The sequence below is a fragment of the Galeopterus variegatus genome, unplaced genomic scaffold (assembly GCF_000696425.1).
Source record: "Galeopterus variegatus unplaced genomic scaffold, G_variegatus-3.0.2 Scaffold1012, whole genome shotgun sequence".
NCBI classification, from domain to species: domain Eukaryota; kingdom Metazoa; phylum Chordata; class Mammalia; order Dermoptera; family Cynocephalidae; genus Galeopterus; species Galeopterus variegatus.
The window spans coordinates 179031-194826 of NW_007727123.1; the positions used below are offsets into that span (position 1 = coordinate 179031).

Below are 15796 nucleotides of genomic sequence, written 5' to 3' on the forward strand. Positions count from 1 at the left end.
AACTTTCTCTGTATTCTCCTCTTACTTGACTGGTTGCATTTTTTTTCAGTATCTTTCCCTTTGTTCCATCTCATCTCTTTGGCCTCTAACATTAACATGCCTTGCCCTGGGAGTTCAGTAAGAGAATTAATCCCTTGGTAATTTCGTTCAGCTTCATGTCTTTAAACATCTAGGCACTAATGGATTTTAAATTTACATTCCAGACCTCTCTCCCTAACTCCATACTTATATATCCAGCTTCCTATTCAGCATTTCTACCTGGGGGTATATCTGTTCCTTTGCATACCTCAAATGAACATATTCAAAATCAAACTCCTGACATTTGCTCCCAACAGTACCCCCCATAATCTTGCTCATCTTTGGAAATGGCAAATTCATCCTTTAAGTTGAGGCTATAATGTTTGGAGTCATCCTCTTTTTCTATCACTCCACTTTCAATTCATCAGCAAATTCTGTTGGCTGTACCTTCAACATATATTCAGAATCTGACCACTATTCACTCCTTTCATGATAGCAACTCTAGTCTAACCTACCATCATCTCTCATCTGGATTGTTGTAGCAGCCTCTTAATTAGTCTCACTGCTTCTGTCCTTATTCACTATAGTCTGTTCCCCACAGGACTACCAGGATGTCCTTTTATACTATAAGTCTGGAAAAATGGCAGTAGTGACAGAAGCATACGTTTTCAGTGTCTCCAAATTTTCATATAGGAACCGGATAACTACTTAAGAAAACCAAAAAACCCCACAGCATTTACAACAAAAGCACATTACCAGGTATCTCTATAAAATTTATAAACAAGTAGATAGGAACAATCAGACACAAGATCTGCATGGTACTGGCATCAGTGTGGCAGAAAGCAAAGAGAAGCAACTGAGCTAACAGATGTAGGGAAAGGAGTACCCCAAAATAAATAATGTGTTTTTACTGGATGTAGGGGACCAATATGAGAAAAAGCAGCTCAGGTTGGTTCCTCAGAAGGGACTCATGTAAACAATATACCCTTAATTTTTGTTCTTGCATAATTTTTGTTCTTGCATAATTTTGTGTTCTCAAAGGCAGAACAAGAAACAAGGGCTTCTTAGGGAAATGGCTAAGTCCAGATCTGAATGTCTTGTCATATAGGATGGCAAGGAAGTTCTCAATTTTTCCAGTTTCAAAATCCTTGACCCACATTTTCTTTTCTTGAGTATCTTTAAATACTACTAGAGTATCTTCTGCTCAATTTTGCTATGAAGTGAAAACTTCTCTAAAAAATAAATACTGTTTTAAAAAACTAATAGAGAATGAACTTCAGGAATCGAAACGACTAAAGAGACATCAAAATAAGGACTGGTGATTAAAGTTATAATTTCTTTAGCATTAATATTAACCAATTGCCAGAAGGAAGAAAATATGTATGTAATGGCTGTATCTCAGATAGTTTTATAGTATCACTGTAAGAAAAAGATTGGGGATAATGGGAAAAATATTGAGGATATTTTTAAAAGTTTGTGGAAAAATGAAATTAAAAGGTAATACTGATATTTCCATGAAATTTTTTTTTTTTTTTTTTTTTTTTTTGTGACCGGTGAGGGGATCGCAACCCTTGGCTCGGTGTCGCCCGCACCGGCCATCCCTGTATATGATCTGAACCCACGGCCTCGTAGCTCCCAGCGCCGCACTCTCCCGAGTGAGCCACGGGGTCGGCCCTTCCATGAACTTTTGAAGGCGCATTGTTAAATGCCAAAAAATTAACCATAGCCATCCCTGTATATGATCTGAACCCACGGCCTCGGAGCTCCCAGCGCCGCACTCTCCCGAGTGAGCTACGGGGTCGGCCCTTCCATGAACTTTTGAAGGCGCATTGTTAAATGCCAAAAAATTAACCATTCTCTAATTATATTGGTAATGATATTATTAGTAATATTCTTCTGAGACTGTTGTGTATGTAATATGGGATAAAGTAGAGGAGATTTTGGAGACTGGAATTCTTTCATTCACTGTGATTCTGAGAATCTGAGTTCTCAGTCTGGAAGAAAGGAGGTAGACATAATATAGTAGAGATCAGGTAAAATCCCTGTATGGATGAATTTGACTTGTTTGAACTTACAAGGTATCTTTAAAAAAGTGTTTTGTGGATGTGTGTACACACATACATATATATATATATATATTTGTGTGTATACATGCACATTTATTTATTTTCTAGCTCTGTCCATTGAAAAGGCCTGGAAACAATGACCAACTCAATAGCAGTGAGCATTTGCAGTGCTTACTGATTTGGGGCTTGAAATATCATTTGTCACTAAAAGAAACAAGGGCTTCTCAGGGAAATGGCTAAGTCCAGATCTGAATGTCCTGTCATATAGGATGGCCAGGAAGCTCTCAAAGACTGCTAGAATGTGGTCAAAGGACTCAGGAGCCAACTTGAAGAGTCTCCTACTGGCCAAAGATGGGATAATTTGAACTTCAAAAAGAGATAATAATTGTAACTGATTGAAGGATATCAAATAAATTAAAACCATGAGTTCATAATATTTAAAAAAATTAACTGATCACCTTCAGAGGATGATATAAAACCAATTCATTATTTTAAAAAACTAGTAAATAATGGGACAGAATCAAACATTTATCTTGCCTTTCCTATATGAACTCGGTAACCAAATAGTAGTAGATGAAAGAAATTTCTCTTTATAAAATTGTTCCAGCTAATAAATGAAAACAACTCTTTCTCTTCCCCTCCAATTTTCTGTCCTCCTTCTAGAAAAAAATCAGTCCTGAAGCCATTAGGTGAGGCAGCACCAAGCAGCCATCTGCACTAGGGAAATGGTGGGGATGGAGGGAGATGGCAGGAGGCAGCAATGGCACAGTTGGAGTCTTAGAGCCTGAGTAAAGCGAAGAGGGCATTTATGGAGGGGTGGGGGTGGGATAGTGTGGAGGCTCAGAGCCCAAGCAGGGGAAGGGGTTGGATATTCCATGTGAGATGGGGCACTGTGGTATGGTGTGGTGAGCCAGAGCAGAGTGCATAGACCCTCTCTATGGTAGGGCATCCTGGCAGGGTCTTTCAGAGCCCAAGTGAAGGGGGAAGCCTGGCAAAGGGTGTCGAAATCCAAGTAGGGCAAGGAATGTGAATGAGCCCAAAATGAGAAATCAGAGCCTGAGCAGGGAGGTAATAGCATATACAGAGACAAAGAGGGGTGACATGTTACAGAAGGGCATTGGTCAAATAACTAAATATGTTAAGGATGGTGGAAGGCAGGTTGCTTACTTCTGGAGAAGAGAGTTAAAAATATAGCCAGGGAGAATAAAAACGCCCTGGGTGATGAATTGGAATCGGAGGTATCAGTGTTTATGGGTATTTTCCCATATATACAGATAAATATAGTTGTAAACATGTACACACACACACACACACACACACAATTTTTTAAATAACATGCATGCATTCCCTAGCTCTTTCCACTGAGAGTAAGGGCCTGGGAGCAGGACACCTGATAATATCGATCACATCTAGCATGCCTATCTAAGTGTGGGGGTGTGATAGTTCCCTAAAAGGGAATGATAGGGTATTTTTCCACAAGAAGAGATGCTGGCAGGCAAAAACAAAAGGTGTCTGCTATAGGAAGATTTTTTCATCTTAGACAGGGAACATCAAAAGGTACTATTTGATTTCTTAAGCTCTTATATTTAGAAATATAGCCTTAAGCATATTACTTAAAAATAGAAAGGGAACCAATAGCTCTAAATGTAGATCATGTACCTTCCAAATAGAGGAGATGAAAAAAAAAGAAAAAAGTTAGTGTTTTTATGTCATCCTGTCCATTACACTAAAGAACAATGTTAGTTCCTAAAGTCAACCCAGTTTTCTTTCTTATACTTTGACAAATGCTCCAAATGATCCTAGCAGGACCTACCCCCCAAACTTTACTGTGATAAAAATTAGGTCTCCTTGGATAGATGATTTTACAGTCCACATTTACCACTTACTGCCTTGATCTTAGAAAAGCTGTTGGAGTTTGTTCAAGTTTTGTGAAGAAAATATCTGATCTTAACAACATTCTCTACAAAGCCACATACCTGACAGACACGTCTCATGTTCCAGGTTAGGAGTTACAAAGCATCTAGTTTTTATTTTCATGCTAGAAAAATTTTCTGTCAAAAGTAACCCAAATAAAAATTACTGTGTTAAAAACTGCACTCTCTAAGCAGCTCCTGTTCTTGCACTATAGGGAAAATATAGCTCTCAGCAGTTGACTTCTGTAACATTCTATAATTATTTTTAGTATGAATCAAAATATGGTGCTTTTTTTCTTGAGAGGAGCTTTATTATTTGTGGTACTTCTGTGGAGGCAGGGAATGAGACAGAGGTTTAGCTCATGTTACCAAAGCATCCCCCTTGATTTGGCATTCTTCCTTGAAGGGTAGGTTCACATGAATCGTAGATTTGATTTACCTCAGGGTGAAATACAAGCTTCTTGTATTCTGTGAGTTAAAATGGTCCTTGTGCTTCCCTAAATACCCCTGGTTTTCAGTGGAATGTGAGCATTCTTGGTAAGAATACTGCTAGATTTATATGCATCCATCGCTATGGCTGGATATTTAATTACATGGTGTGTAGACTTTATTCAGCCAAAAGCTGAAGTGGCTACTTATCTGTCACATGGTGAAGTTTGCTGCCAATATTCTTCCACATGGTGAGGTCAGTAACTGTAATCAGGTGGGACTCTGGCCCATATTTGATTAGAAGGGAAAAAAGTATGTTACTATTATTCTATTTTTGTATTTTTTATATTCCCTTTTTCCTTTTGTTAGATTGAGACCTTCTGTCAATGCATAGTAATAATAGTTGACCATTTATTGAATATCTACATTTGTGTTTGATGTTAGGTATATTACATTAATTATCTCTGATCTTCAAAAACTCTAGAGGGAAAATAATTTACACACACACACACACACACACACACACACACAGAGTTCAAGCATAGGTGCATCTGGTTTTAGAGTTTATATTCATTCTTTATCAAAGTAAACTGCATATGGATAGCTTAGGTTTAAACTGGAGTTCACTACACACACACAGAGTTCAAGCATAGGTGCATCTGGTTTTAGAGTTTGTATTCATTCTTTATCAAAGTAAACTGCATATGGATAGCTTAGGTTTAAACTGGAGTTCACTAGTGTCTTTTCGAGCTGCATTTGCTGTTGTGTTCTTTGAGAAATTTTAAAATTTTACATAAATGAATTTTTAGATGAAATTGTATTCTAGGAAATTGTTCATTTGTGAATAAAATTTCTTTATTTCAATTGACTGATATGGTATGAGATTTGAAAATCAAAAGTTTAGGTTTCAGTTTCCAGTAGTACCTTTTTATCAACTATGTGACCTTGCAAAAGTCACCTAACTTCCCTGAGCTTTAGTTTCTTTATTTTTCAAATAGGGATAATACTAATTTACAATGTTGTTGAGAAGATTAAATAAGATTATGTACACGAAAATATTGTGTAACGTATGAGGTTGTGGAGATTGTTAAGATTAATATGAAGAAGACATTCTTCTGTAGACCATTCCTTCATTAAATATCTGTTGAATGCACTTCTATATACAGAACGTGATAAGATAAGATAAGGCAGTGGACAGGTAAACAAGGGCCCTCTCTCCTGAAGTATAATGCTCTGCTCCTATACTGTTAATACAATAGCTTCTAGCCACATGTGACTATTTAAATTTAAATTATTAAAATTAAGTGCAATTTAAAATTCAGTTCCTCAGTCACACTAACTATATTTCAAGTGTTCAAATGTGGCTAGCAACTACCATGTTGGATAGTGCATATACAGAACATTTCCATCACTTGCAGAAAGTTCTGTGATAAAACTTTTCATGGGAGAACAATTAGTTAGATAAGTATTTAATTCACTTGTAAAGAGTGCTTTGAAGGAATAGTCAAATCAGAGAAAGTCATGTTTGAGCTAAGAGCTGAAGGATAAGTAGGGATTTTCTATGTAATGCAGGGGTGGGGGAAGCACTTCAGAGAAGGAAATGAAGAGCATTTGCAGAGAAGCAGGAAGGGTGAGGTCCAGAAAGACCTCGTGCATACAGAGCCTGTGTGGCGGGATTAGCCCTACATGGGAGGAGTGGCCCTTTCTTGATTGTAATGGGAGAAAAAAGGAGAGGATGGGTGAAATACAGAGGCTTGTAGATTTTGTGGCAGAGAGTGAGGGTCTTCTTGTTCCAGTAGCTTCCATTTTCTTTATGAAATGTAAGATTTTATGAAAGAGAGAGAGGAAAGTGTGGAGTTTTGAAGAGAATGGAAAATGAATGAAGTAAGTCTTTGTGGAGAGTGGAGAATAAGCAGATTAGAGAGATTTAGTAAAATCTTGAATCAGTAGTCCTGCCAGTCCTTCTGTGGCACAACTTTTTTATGAGGTTCAGAAATGGAAAAGGCTGGCAGTTTTTATTAATCCAGTTAAATAAATTAATGCATGCAAGGCACTGAGAGTGGTGCCTGGCCCATAATAAGAGCTAAACAAGCATTATTATCATTGCTGGGGTTTGTCTGATAGGAGTAACAAACAGAACAACAGAACATGAATGTAGGATGTTTGCAAGAAAGTGCTTATAATGAATGTCCTGTGGAATAAATCTACAGTAGAGAAAAATTGAAGACAACAGAATGGTACATAGGGGGAAAGTGGAGAGATCTGGTATCTGTCAGTGGATGGTCAAACAAATAAGTGGAAAGGAGAGAAGGATTGCTCAGAGTGAGATGTATGAAACTGAAGTAGGGCTACAAAGAAGTATTACACACTATCCCCTCACTGAAGATTCTTACAATCTAGGTAGTATGTGGTATTTCTTAGTGAGATGTAAATAAGTGCTCTATTGTCTTAGTGAGATGTAAATAAGTGCTCTATTGTCTAAGCAATTGACATTAGCAGTGTGAGGCAATCCCCAAACCGCTTGTAAACTGGAAGGGGTGGGGTGAGGGGGATTTGGCATTCAGAGAGTTTACAATGCTTATAATATCCAAGCTTATCCTTGTCTTGAAGATTTAAGTCAAAATATGAAAATCTGCTCAGGTTCTTACAGTATTTTCTCTGACATCATCCTCTTCTTCTGTGCCTAATTCTGTTCTAATTTAAGGGTCACACAGAAACTGATGGCATCAATTGTTCCAACTAATCCTGTGGGTGAATAATACTGTCTTTTAGTTCTATTTTTACTATTAGGAGTAGATTGATGTTGGTAAATATAAAGTAATAGCGGCCTTATGAGATGTTTTTTCTACCCTTAGATGCTTTATGAAGCAGTTTTAAATACAATACTGAAAGTAACTGGTATTTCAGAATATTTAGTAAAGCGAAGTATTATAGTCTAATTCATTTATGTCATTTTTCCTTCCATTTTGTATCGAAGGCTTCAGCGATTAGCCAAAGATCTTCTAAAACAATTACAAGTACAAGACGGTGGCTCATGGGGAAACAACAAGGTTTCTGCTTTGGATCGGACCCTAGGCGAGATTGCTAGAATATTGGAAAAAGAGGTATGTAACTAATCTCTGGCTTTTGATCCTTAATCTTTGTGGTCCTTTCTCACTGTGACAGGACATAGGGCTATAAAGCAGACTCTCAGTATATGCCTTTCTTCTGTGTTTTCAAAAGCTGGTCAGTAATTGATAGGTGTTTTACTTTTGTTCTTTTCAGTTGTTATCAGTTGTTTTAATTGAAGTCCTCTTTAGGTCATGGTTTTTTCAGTCATGTTTTCCCTCACACAAACTAAATGAGATTATTTAATCAGGAATTACAATAATAAAGATACATAATTTTATGGCAAAAAATATAAGACTTTGTATTATATAGCTCATAAAACACGACCAGATTTCCACAAAACATCAGTTTTCTCCCCATTTCCAACAGATTTGGCAGTTTTCTTTAATGACTTACAGTCCTTAAATGTCTCAATGACAGTTAAAAAGAAATCCCAAATGATTTGTAAAGTATTATTCACTGTAGAAAAATGTCAAATGTACAAAGAAGAAAACTCCCTGTAATATCAATTGTTAACATTTTATGGTATTTCTTCTAATCCTTTTATTATACATTTTTTTACATTATTCTGTCTGGCTAATTTTATCATAAATATTTTCTCATTTCTGTAAAAATTTTTGTAACTAAATGAATATAGCATTGATTACATAATTTGTGACATTTAGGTGGCTTCTGATTTTCTATTGAAGATAATGGTTATTTTTGTTCATTAGCTGCATTTTTTTGTTTTCTAGGTTTAAAATTTGATATGTAATATTTGATATATACAAACTGTAATAATAAAAATGACATAAATATAGGGAATAGCTATGAACTCACCACCCAACTTAAGAATTAGACTGTTACTAGTAGATCCTTCCTCACTCATCAATCTGTCCCCTCTGAGGTAAATGCTGTACAGAATTAAAGGTGTATCATTTCCATGTTTAAAAAAAATAGCATTATTAATGTATCACATAAATGTATTGTTAAATAATGTTATTTAGTTTTGCCTGTTTCTTACCCTTATAAAATATACCGTAGACTTTTGTGAATTTTTTTCAGTCACAATTATGGTTCTAAGTTTTATTTAACCTTATAAATATAGGTGTTTTTCATTCATTTTATCTGTTGTATAATAAGTACTTCATTGTGTTAATACTACAATTTTTTAATCCATTCTCCTGACAATGGACATTTGTTTTTGGGGGGGTCCTGTGTGCGCATGAGAGAGAGAGAGAGAGAGAGAGAAATAGTGCTGCTTAAACATTCTTGTATCAGAGTAAATGAACAAGAATTTCTTTAAAGTGGGCATTCTCAGACCTTAGTTTGCTTCATAATCACCTAGAGGACTTGTTAAAAACACAGATTTCTAGACCCAATCCGGGATTTCTGATTGAGTAGATTTAGGGTGGGTCTCAAGAATTTGTATTTGTAACAAATTCCCCAGTGATGCTAATGCTGCTGGTCCAAGGACCATACTTTGGGAATCACTGCTCCAGTCTAGGGCATATGCCTCAAGGGTAAAATCGTTGTGTTCTAGGACATGGGAATAACCAGCTTTACAATAGTGCTCAGCTACATTATGGCATTAGGCAATAAAATCCTATGTAGGAACTGAGAGCAGCATATTTGGTGTGTAGTCACGGCAGAACATACCAAGTCAGTTCTGTGCAACACATGCCTTTCATGGTGTTAGAGAGTTCAGAAACTGTTAGTTGTAAGACGTGTGCTAGATGGAGTACTTAGAGGTTTGATTTGCCTTCTTTCAAAATTAATATATACTGATTATTTTTGTAAAGTATAAAGGCTACTTATCCTTTGATTTAAAAGGCAGTTGCTTGAGGAGAGCACTATGTATATGTACCTTGTCTCACAAATATTGTTTTAGATTGAAGTAATCACAGAATTTTTGAGGAAAAAGTAAAATATTCTATATAAGAAAGGTATTCAGTATGAAAATGTAAGTAAAGTTATTTCATTCACAAAGAGGCAATTTACTAATTCCTTATAATTTTGGGAAGAAAAATGTAGTCTGGCTCCCAGTCTAAATGGTCTGTGTCAAGAACCTTGCTGTAAAGCTGTCCTCAGAGTATACGCTGCAGGACCACCTAAGAGTTTAAACTTACCTACAATAAGATCCTTTTGCTACTTTTATAACTAAAATCCTTTTTACCTAGCCAAGACACACTCAATTTATGAAGACTTCTATTCTGTTGAGTTATACTGACATTTCAGTGTAATTCAGCTGATGATATTTATGATTTCAGTCTAAGAATTGTAAATAATCATTCCTTTTTGTTTGGAAAACTGCCTGGAGTAACAAAATCATTAGAGCCAAGGCCAAGTACCCAGTGAAGGATTTGAAGACTGCCTAGAAGTGACAAGGGTGGGACTGGTGGAATTTTGGCAAGCACTCACAGAGGAATGGTGAGAGATGAATCTCGAGGTCTTAACTATTAATTATTATTGCTTTGAGACAGTTTTTCTTTTTTCTTTTTCTTTTTTTTCCCCTTTTTGTCTTTTTTACTGACCGGTAGCGGGATCACAACCCTCGGTGTTGCGCCCGCACCGCACTCAGCCAGTGAGCAGGAACCGGTCTCCACATGGGATCCGAACCCTCGGCGGGAGCGCGGCCACGCTCCCAAGCAGCGCACTTTCCAGTGCGCCACCGGGCCGGCCCGAGACAGTTTTTCTTAGATAATTTTTCTAAGTTCTGAGAACTACTTAATAGCTAACAGGTTAAATTTGTGATGCACAAAAATGCTGTTGTAATGGAAAGTATCAAGAAACTGAGGAGACTAAGGTTTTGTAGTATTTACCATGTGTTTCAGGTCCCTTCTGACTTTTTGGGTTCTCTGACTCTGTTCAGAAATAAAAAGTTTGAAGTTTTGTTGCATGTGTTATGCTTTTTAAAATCTTCAGCTACTTCTGTTTATAGACATATGTTGGTCTAGGGTACTTGCACCAACTCTACCAACCACAAAAAAATGCTGGGGAGGAGGGAGTGGAAAGCAATTTCTTATAAAGTATCAAAGAGCTAAGAAGAAATTAAAGAATTACCTGGCCAAAGAAAAAGCAAGAATTTAGAAAGTTGTGCTTATAACTGAATGCCCCAAGAACATTTGCCAGACTGGCAAATGTGGGTTCTGATTTGCAATCCTCATGGGAGAGGGAATAAAAGTAAAAGCCTAAGGGCTTCCAAGGGTATGAGGTCTAATAGAAGTATTTCCCAATTTTCCCTTCATAAAGATAGTACCAGAACAGCCTACTCCCTCACGTAATCATGAACCCTCTCATCCCACCCTTAGGGACTACATTGCAGAAGTTATAACCAAAATCCAGATCTGGAGGAGATTTATAGCCCAAATTCACATCACCTGCATTATTTCAAGTGGTGAACTGAATTAGAAGTAGTCCCAGATTGATTAGTGGTGTTCTTAGTAACATGGCAGAAGGAAATGCAAATCCTTATTGGAAGAAGACACCTTTATCACAGGTTTCAGATAATTTCTGTTAAATAATTCTACAAGGACAAGTAGCCATAATCAAAAGACAAGCAGAAAAGTAAATACATCAGTATGAACAAGAACAAGCAGAAACTAGAACTGCAAGACTTTGTAATTACTAGTCACAGATTATAAAACTATGCTTGCTAACTGTTAAGGAAGAAAAAGGCAAGCTTGAAACTCTCTACAGAAATGGACTTAGCATTAGTGACAGAGTACGTAATTCAGAACTGTCCTCCCACTGATGACAGTTAATAATGCTAGCCAAAATAAAATTGGAACTGAATTGCTAAAGGTAGTCAGTAATTACTGGACTGGGGGCTGCATACGATTTGTGATCCATGAGAGGCTGAGTAGTACTTTTGACGTTGTTGTATAACTGGTCAGAAAAAAATGTTGTACTCCAATGGCTGTGGTAAAAACCTCATGTTTTGCTTTGGGATCTTAAAGGAAGGACTGCACAAGGAGAAAGAGGGTAGGCAGGAAGTACACTGGTCATTGCACAGATAGCAACTCAGCTTCAAATTATCTGGGTGCCTGGGATAATCCTAAGCATGAAAAAAGATTAAAATGATATTGAACTGCTAGTACTCAAGGTGCCTATCAGAACCAATTGGAAAATTTACTCTGGAGAAACATAATTAGCAACCTAAGTCTCAAATTCGTTCAATAAAATAATTTTCAAATAGTGTTTGACACAGTAAGGTAATTAAGCATGCAAGGGGGCAAGACAATATGAATAAAAATCAATAGAAACAGACCTGCAGAGGCTCCATAATATGCTTACCACATTCAAGGATATAAGCATTAATTCCTTTAAAAGGTATGTAATGCATATGATAGAAAATAAAAATTTGATAATTGAACATTTTAGTAATCAAAGTTAAGAAAACTACAGATGAGGAAGCAGCAGAATAAATCAGCTGAAGAGAAAATCAGTGTACTGGAAGATAAGTCATAAGAAAGAATCCAGACTGAGCATGGAGAGAGAAAGTTATGGGAAATTCAGAAAAAAGTGTAAGAGGTATATAATATATAATGAAAATGTCTAATTTATGTATAATTAGAGCCCCAGAAGAAGTGGAGAGAAGAGAATAGGGCAAAACAGTATTTGAAGTGATTATCATTTAGGACTTTCAAAAACTTACAAATCAATCCACAGATTCAAGAATCCAGATGAAGCCCAAGTAGGGTAAGTAAAAAGAAATCCATATCTATAAACAGCATAGTGAAACCAAAGAAAATCAAATTATAAGCCAGTGTCTTTCATGAGCTTGGATTCTTCTTAAACAACATTTTAGCAAATTGAATCATGCAATATGTAATAAAAATAATAAATCAAAACAAAGTTGAATTTATTTAAGATATTCAAGTTTGGTTTATCACTGGAAAATCAATCATAATTTATCATATTAACAGAAGAAAAGAAAAAACATGATCATCAGCTTCAATTTATGATAAAAATTCATAGTAAACCAGAAATAGAATGGAACTTCCTCATTCTGACATACATACATACATACATACATAAAATGTGTAGCAAAAACATACTCAGAGGCGAAATGTTGAAAACTTTCCTTTTGAAATTGGGAACAAAAGGAGAATGCCTGCTATCAAAACTTTTGCTTAAAATTGATTGGGATTCTAACTACTGGAAAAAAATAAGTAAAAGCTGTAAGATTTTGAGAGAAAAAAATGAAAAAGTCGTTATTAGCAAATGATAAAAACTGTACAAAGAAAATGCAAAATAATTTAGGTAAATTATTTGAATAATAAGTTTAACAAAGCTATTAGATATAAGGACAGAATACAAAAATCAATTATATTTATAATATCATCAAAATATTAAATATCTAGGAGTAAACCTATCATGTTTATAAATTGTACAACTCACTACAGTATGTATGTTTTTTCTTACCAAACTGATTTGTAGATTCAGTGAAATCCCAATTAAAATTCTAACACTTTATTTTGTGGAAGTTGAAATGCAGATTCTAAAATTAAAATATGGAATTTCAAAGAATCAATAGTGACCAAAAAACACTGTTAAAAAAAACAATATGGGTGATTTGCTCCACCAGATATCAAAACTTATTATAAAGCTACAGTAATTAAGATAGTGTGCTATTGAAGCAAAGATGGAGAAAAAGAAGAATGGAACATAATTGAATTCATGAACTGACCCATTCATATGTTACACTTGATTTATGATATGTGAGGCACTTGTCTATACATGTTTGGAAAAAGGAGGTACCACAAAGCATTGGGAGAAAGTATGCTCTATTTAGCAAATGATGCTATAATAATTGAATATCCTTGTCTTTTAAAAATGACACTTGACTTCTACCTTACAACATAAGCAAAAAAATAATTCCAGATTAACCTAAATATTTAAAAAAAAATACCACACAAACTTTTAGGAGATAATATGGACTAATATATTCTTGACCTTGGGTTTTTGCCTGGATAAGAAAAGGATCCGAAAGACACATTAACAATAAAGGGAGATGTTGGTAAATTTGGCTGCATTAAAAATAGGAACTTTTGCTCATCAAAAGACAACAGGAAGACAGTGAAAGACATCTACACAGTGAGAGAAGATTTTTATATGTGAATCAACAAAGGAGTGGCATTGAGAATGTGTAAGGAATTTATACAAATTAATGAGAAAAAACACAGTAGGTCAACAGAATAGGCATTCCAAACGAAGAAATCCAAATAGCTAATAAATAAGTTCAAAGGTAGTCAACTTCTTTAATGATCAGGGAAGTCCAAATTAAAAACTCAGTGTAATAATGTGATTCACCTGTCAGAATGACAAAAATTAAAAAGACTGGTCTCGGGCAAAAAAAAAAAAAAAAAAAAGACTGAAAATACTGAGTATTGGCAAAGATCTACAGCAATGGGAATGCTTATACACTATGATGATACAAGTTGGTACTACCAATTTAGAAAACAGTTTGCAATTCACTAAAGTTGCAGAGAAGCATATCATGTTTTATTTCTAGGTATATATGCATATATGCACCAGGAGACATATATACAGATATTCGTTGGAAGTATTGTTTATAATCACCAAATGTGGAGAATAGCTCAAGTATCCAGAAACAGCTGAACATATAAATTATGGTATGTTCATATAATGGAACATTATTTAACAATGAAAACAAACGAACTACAGCTATGGGTAATGTCATGGATGTATCTCACAAACAATGTTTTGTAAGAGAAACAAGTCATCAAAAAATATACATACAGTTACATTCCCTGTTATGTAAAGTTCAAGAAAAGGCAAAAGTACCTATATAAAACAATATGATATATGTATTTTATCTAGGTGGTAAAACTATAAAGAAAACAAAAAATTTTTCTCACAAAAAGCATAGTCATTATTCAGAGAGGAAGGTGGAAGGTGTGATTAGGAAGAGTCATAAGGGTGGCTTCTTGAGTGCTTTTAGTCTTCTTTTTCTTGACTGAATGCATAACATGTATTTAGTGGTTACACAATGTTCAAATTATAACTATTCTTTAAATTATATATTTTCATGTTTTCTAATTTTTCTGACTTTTCTGTATGTTTATATTTCACAATAAAATTACTTTAAAAAATTCAAGGTTAAATGAATTGCTCCAAACAAAAGACCCTTTAGTTGCAGAAATGTTTAATTATTTCAAAATAAGACTTTCTAAAACATTCTTGTATATGCAGAGGCATTTTCCTCATTCTTACCATTGTATTAAATTTGGTCCAAGTGAGCGTGATTTGTATTTGCATTAACTTTTCTCATTACTCTTCGATGATGAACATTGCATTTAAGTTTGTATAGTAAAGCATCTCAGGAGCTTTCTGTGGTTTATCAGTAACATGAGACATTTGTATGCTGTTACTATAAGTAAACAGTTTAAGCAGATGGATTGGACATGGAGTTTGTCCAATTGGCTTTCCAGACTTTTTAGAATTCTGCCAAATTTAAATAAAGATTCAGCTGTGAATCTCTTGAACCTGAATAAGCAAACCACATAGCTGGCAGCATTCATAATTTGAACTGAATTGAAAGATGTTAAATTCCAGTTTACTTTGTAATACCTATAGCAAACCCTGCTATGCTTTGGTGTATTCAAAATTCATCTTGTAAAATCCACCAACAGATACCTGTGGAAGGTAGAAAGGTAGAAACCTCTCCCTACCTTTTTTTCCTCTTCTTGCCAACTGTTGTGGCTATTTAACACATGCCTAGGCTGAGAGAAGATAAATCACTAAGCCTTGAAAGTGTTTTCAACCTAATTGTATTCAGAAAAGTATATTCAGGTCCTGCTAGCCACTGCCTATCCTCTAAACCCCATGGTTTTGTTTCATTTTCCTTCTCTTTTTTCAGCTGGAATTCTTCAGCTGAGAGGAACTGGAAAGCATTCAGTACTAGGAATCTTTTCTTTTGATCTCCTCACTATGTTTTCAACTTACATATTTGTTTCCTCATAACAGCTGATAAATAACTGAATATAACTTTATGACACCCATGTTTTGTCAGAAGGTAAGTGTGTCGTATAGCCCAAAGTAAAATGAAAGTGTTTCTCAGAACTTCTTCAACTAGCTTGTGTTAGAAGACTAGGATAAGGTAAAACGGAGTTAACTGTTATTTCAAGAATCTGACAGAGGTTGGTCCAGGGTTAGATCTCTGTGCTGGCCAGCTGCCTGCCCCCCCCCCCCCCCCCCCAGCAAAAAGAATCTGACAGAGGTTTAATCTATGTATGGTTTGTATTTTAAAAAAGAAAG

At 35.4% G+C, this 15796-nt stretch overlaps 1 protein-coding gene across 1 annotated transcript in view; it reads left to right on the plus strand.

Annotated features, from left to right (window-relative positions):
* Positions 1 to 15796, plus strand: part of SCAPER (S-phase cyclin A-associated protein in the ER) — a 396020-nt gene that overhangs the window by 172401 nt on the left and 207823 nt on the right. Inside the window, exon 15 of the mRNA XM_008574198.1 lies at positions 7404 to 7530. Within this exon, the coding sequence (XP_008572420.1) occupies positions 7404 to 7530 (127 nt within the window). The remainder of the gene's footprint in view (positions 1 to 7403; positions 7531 to 15796) is intronic.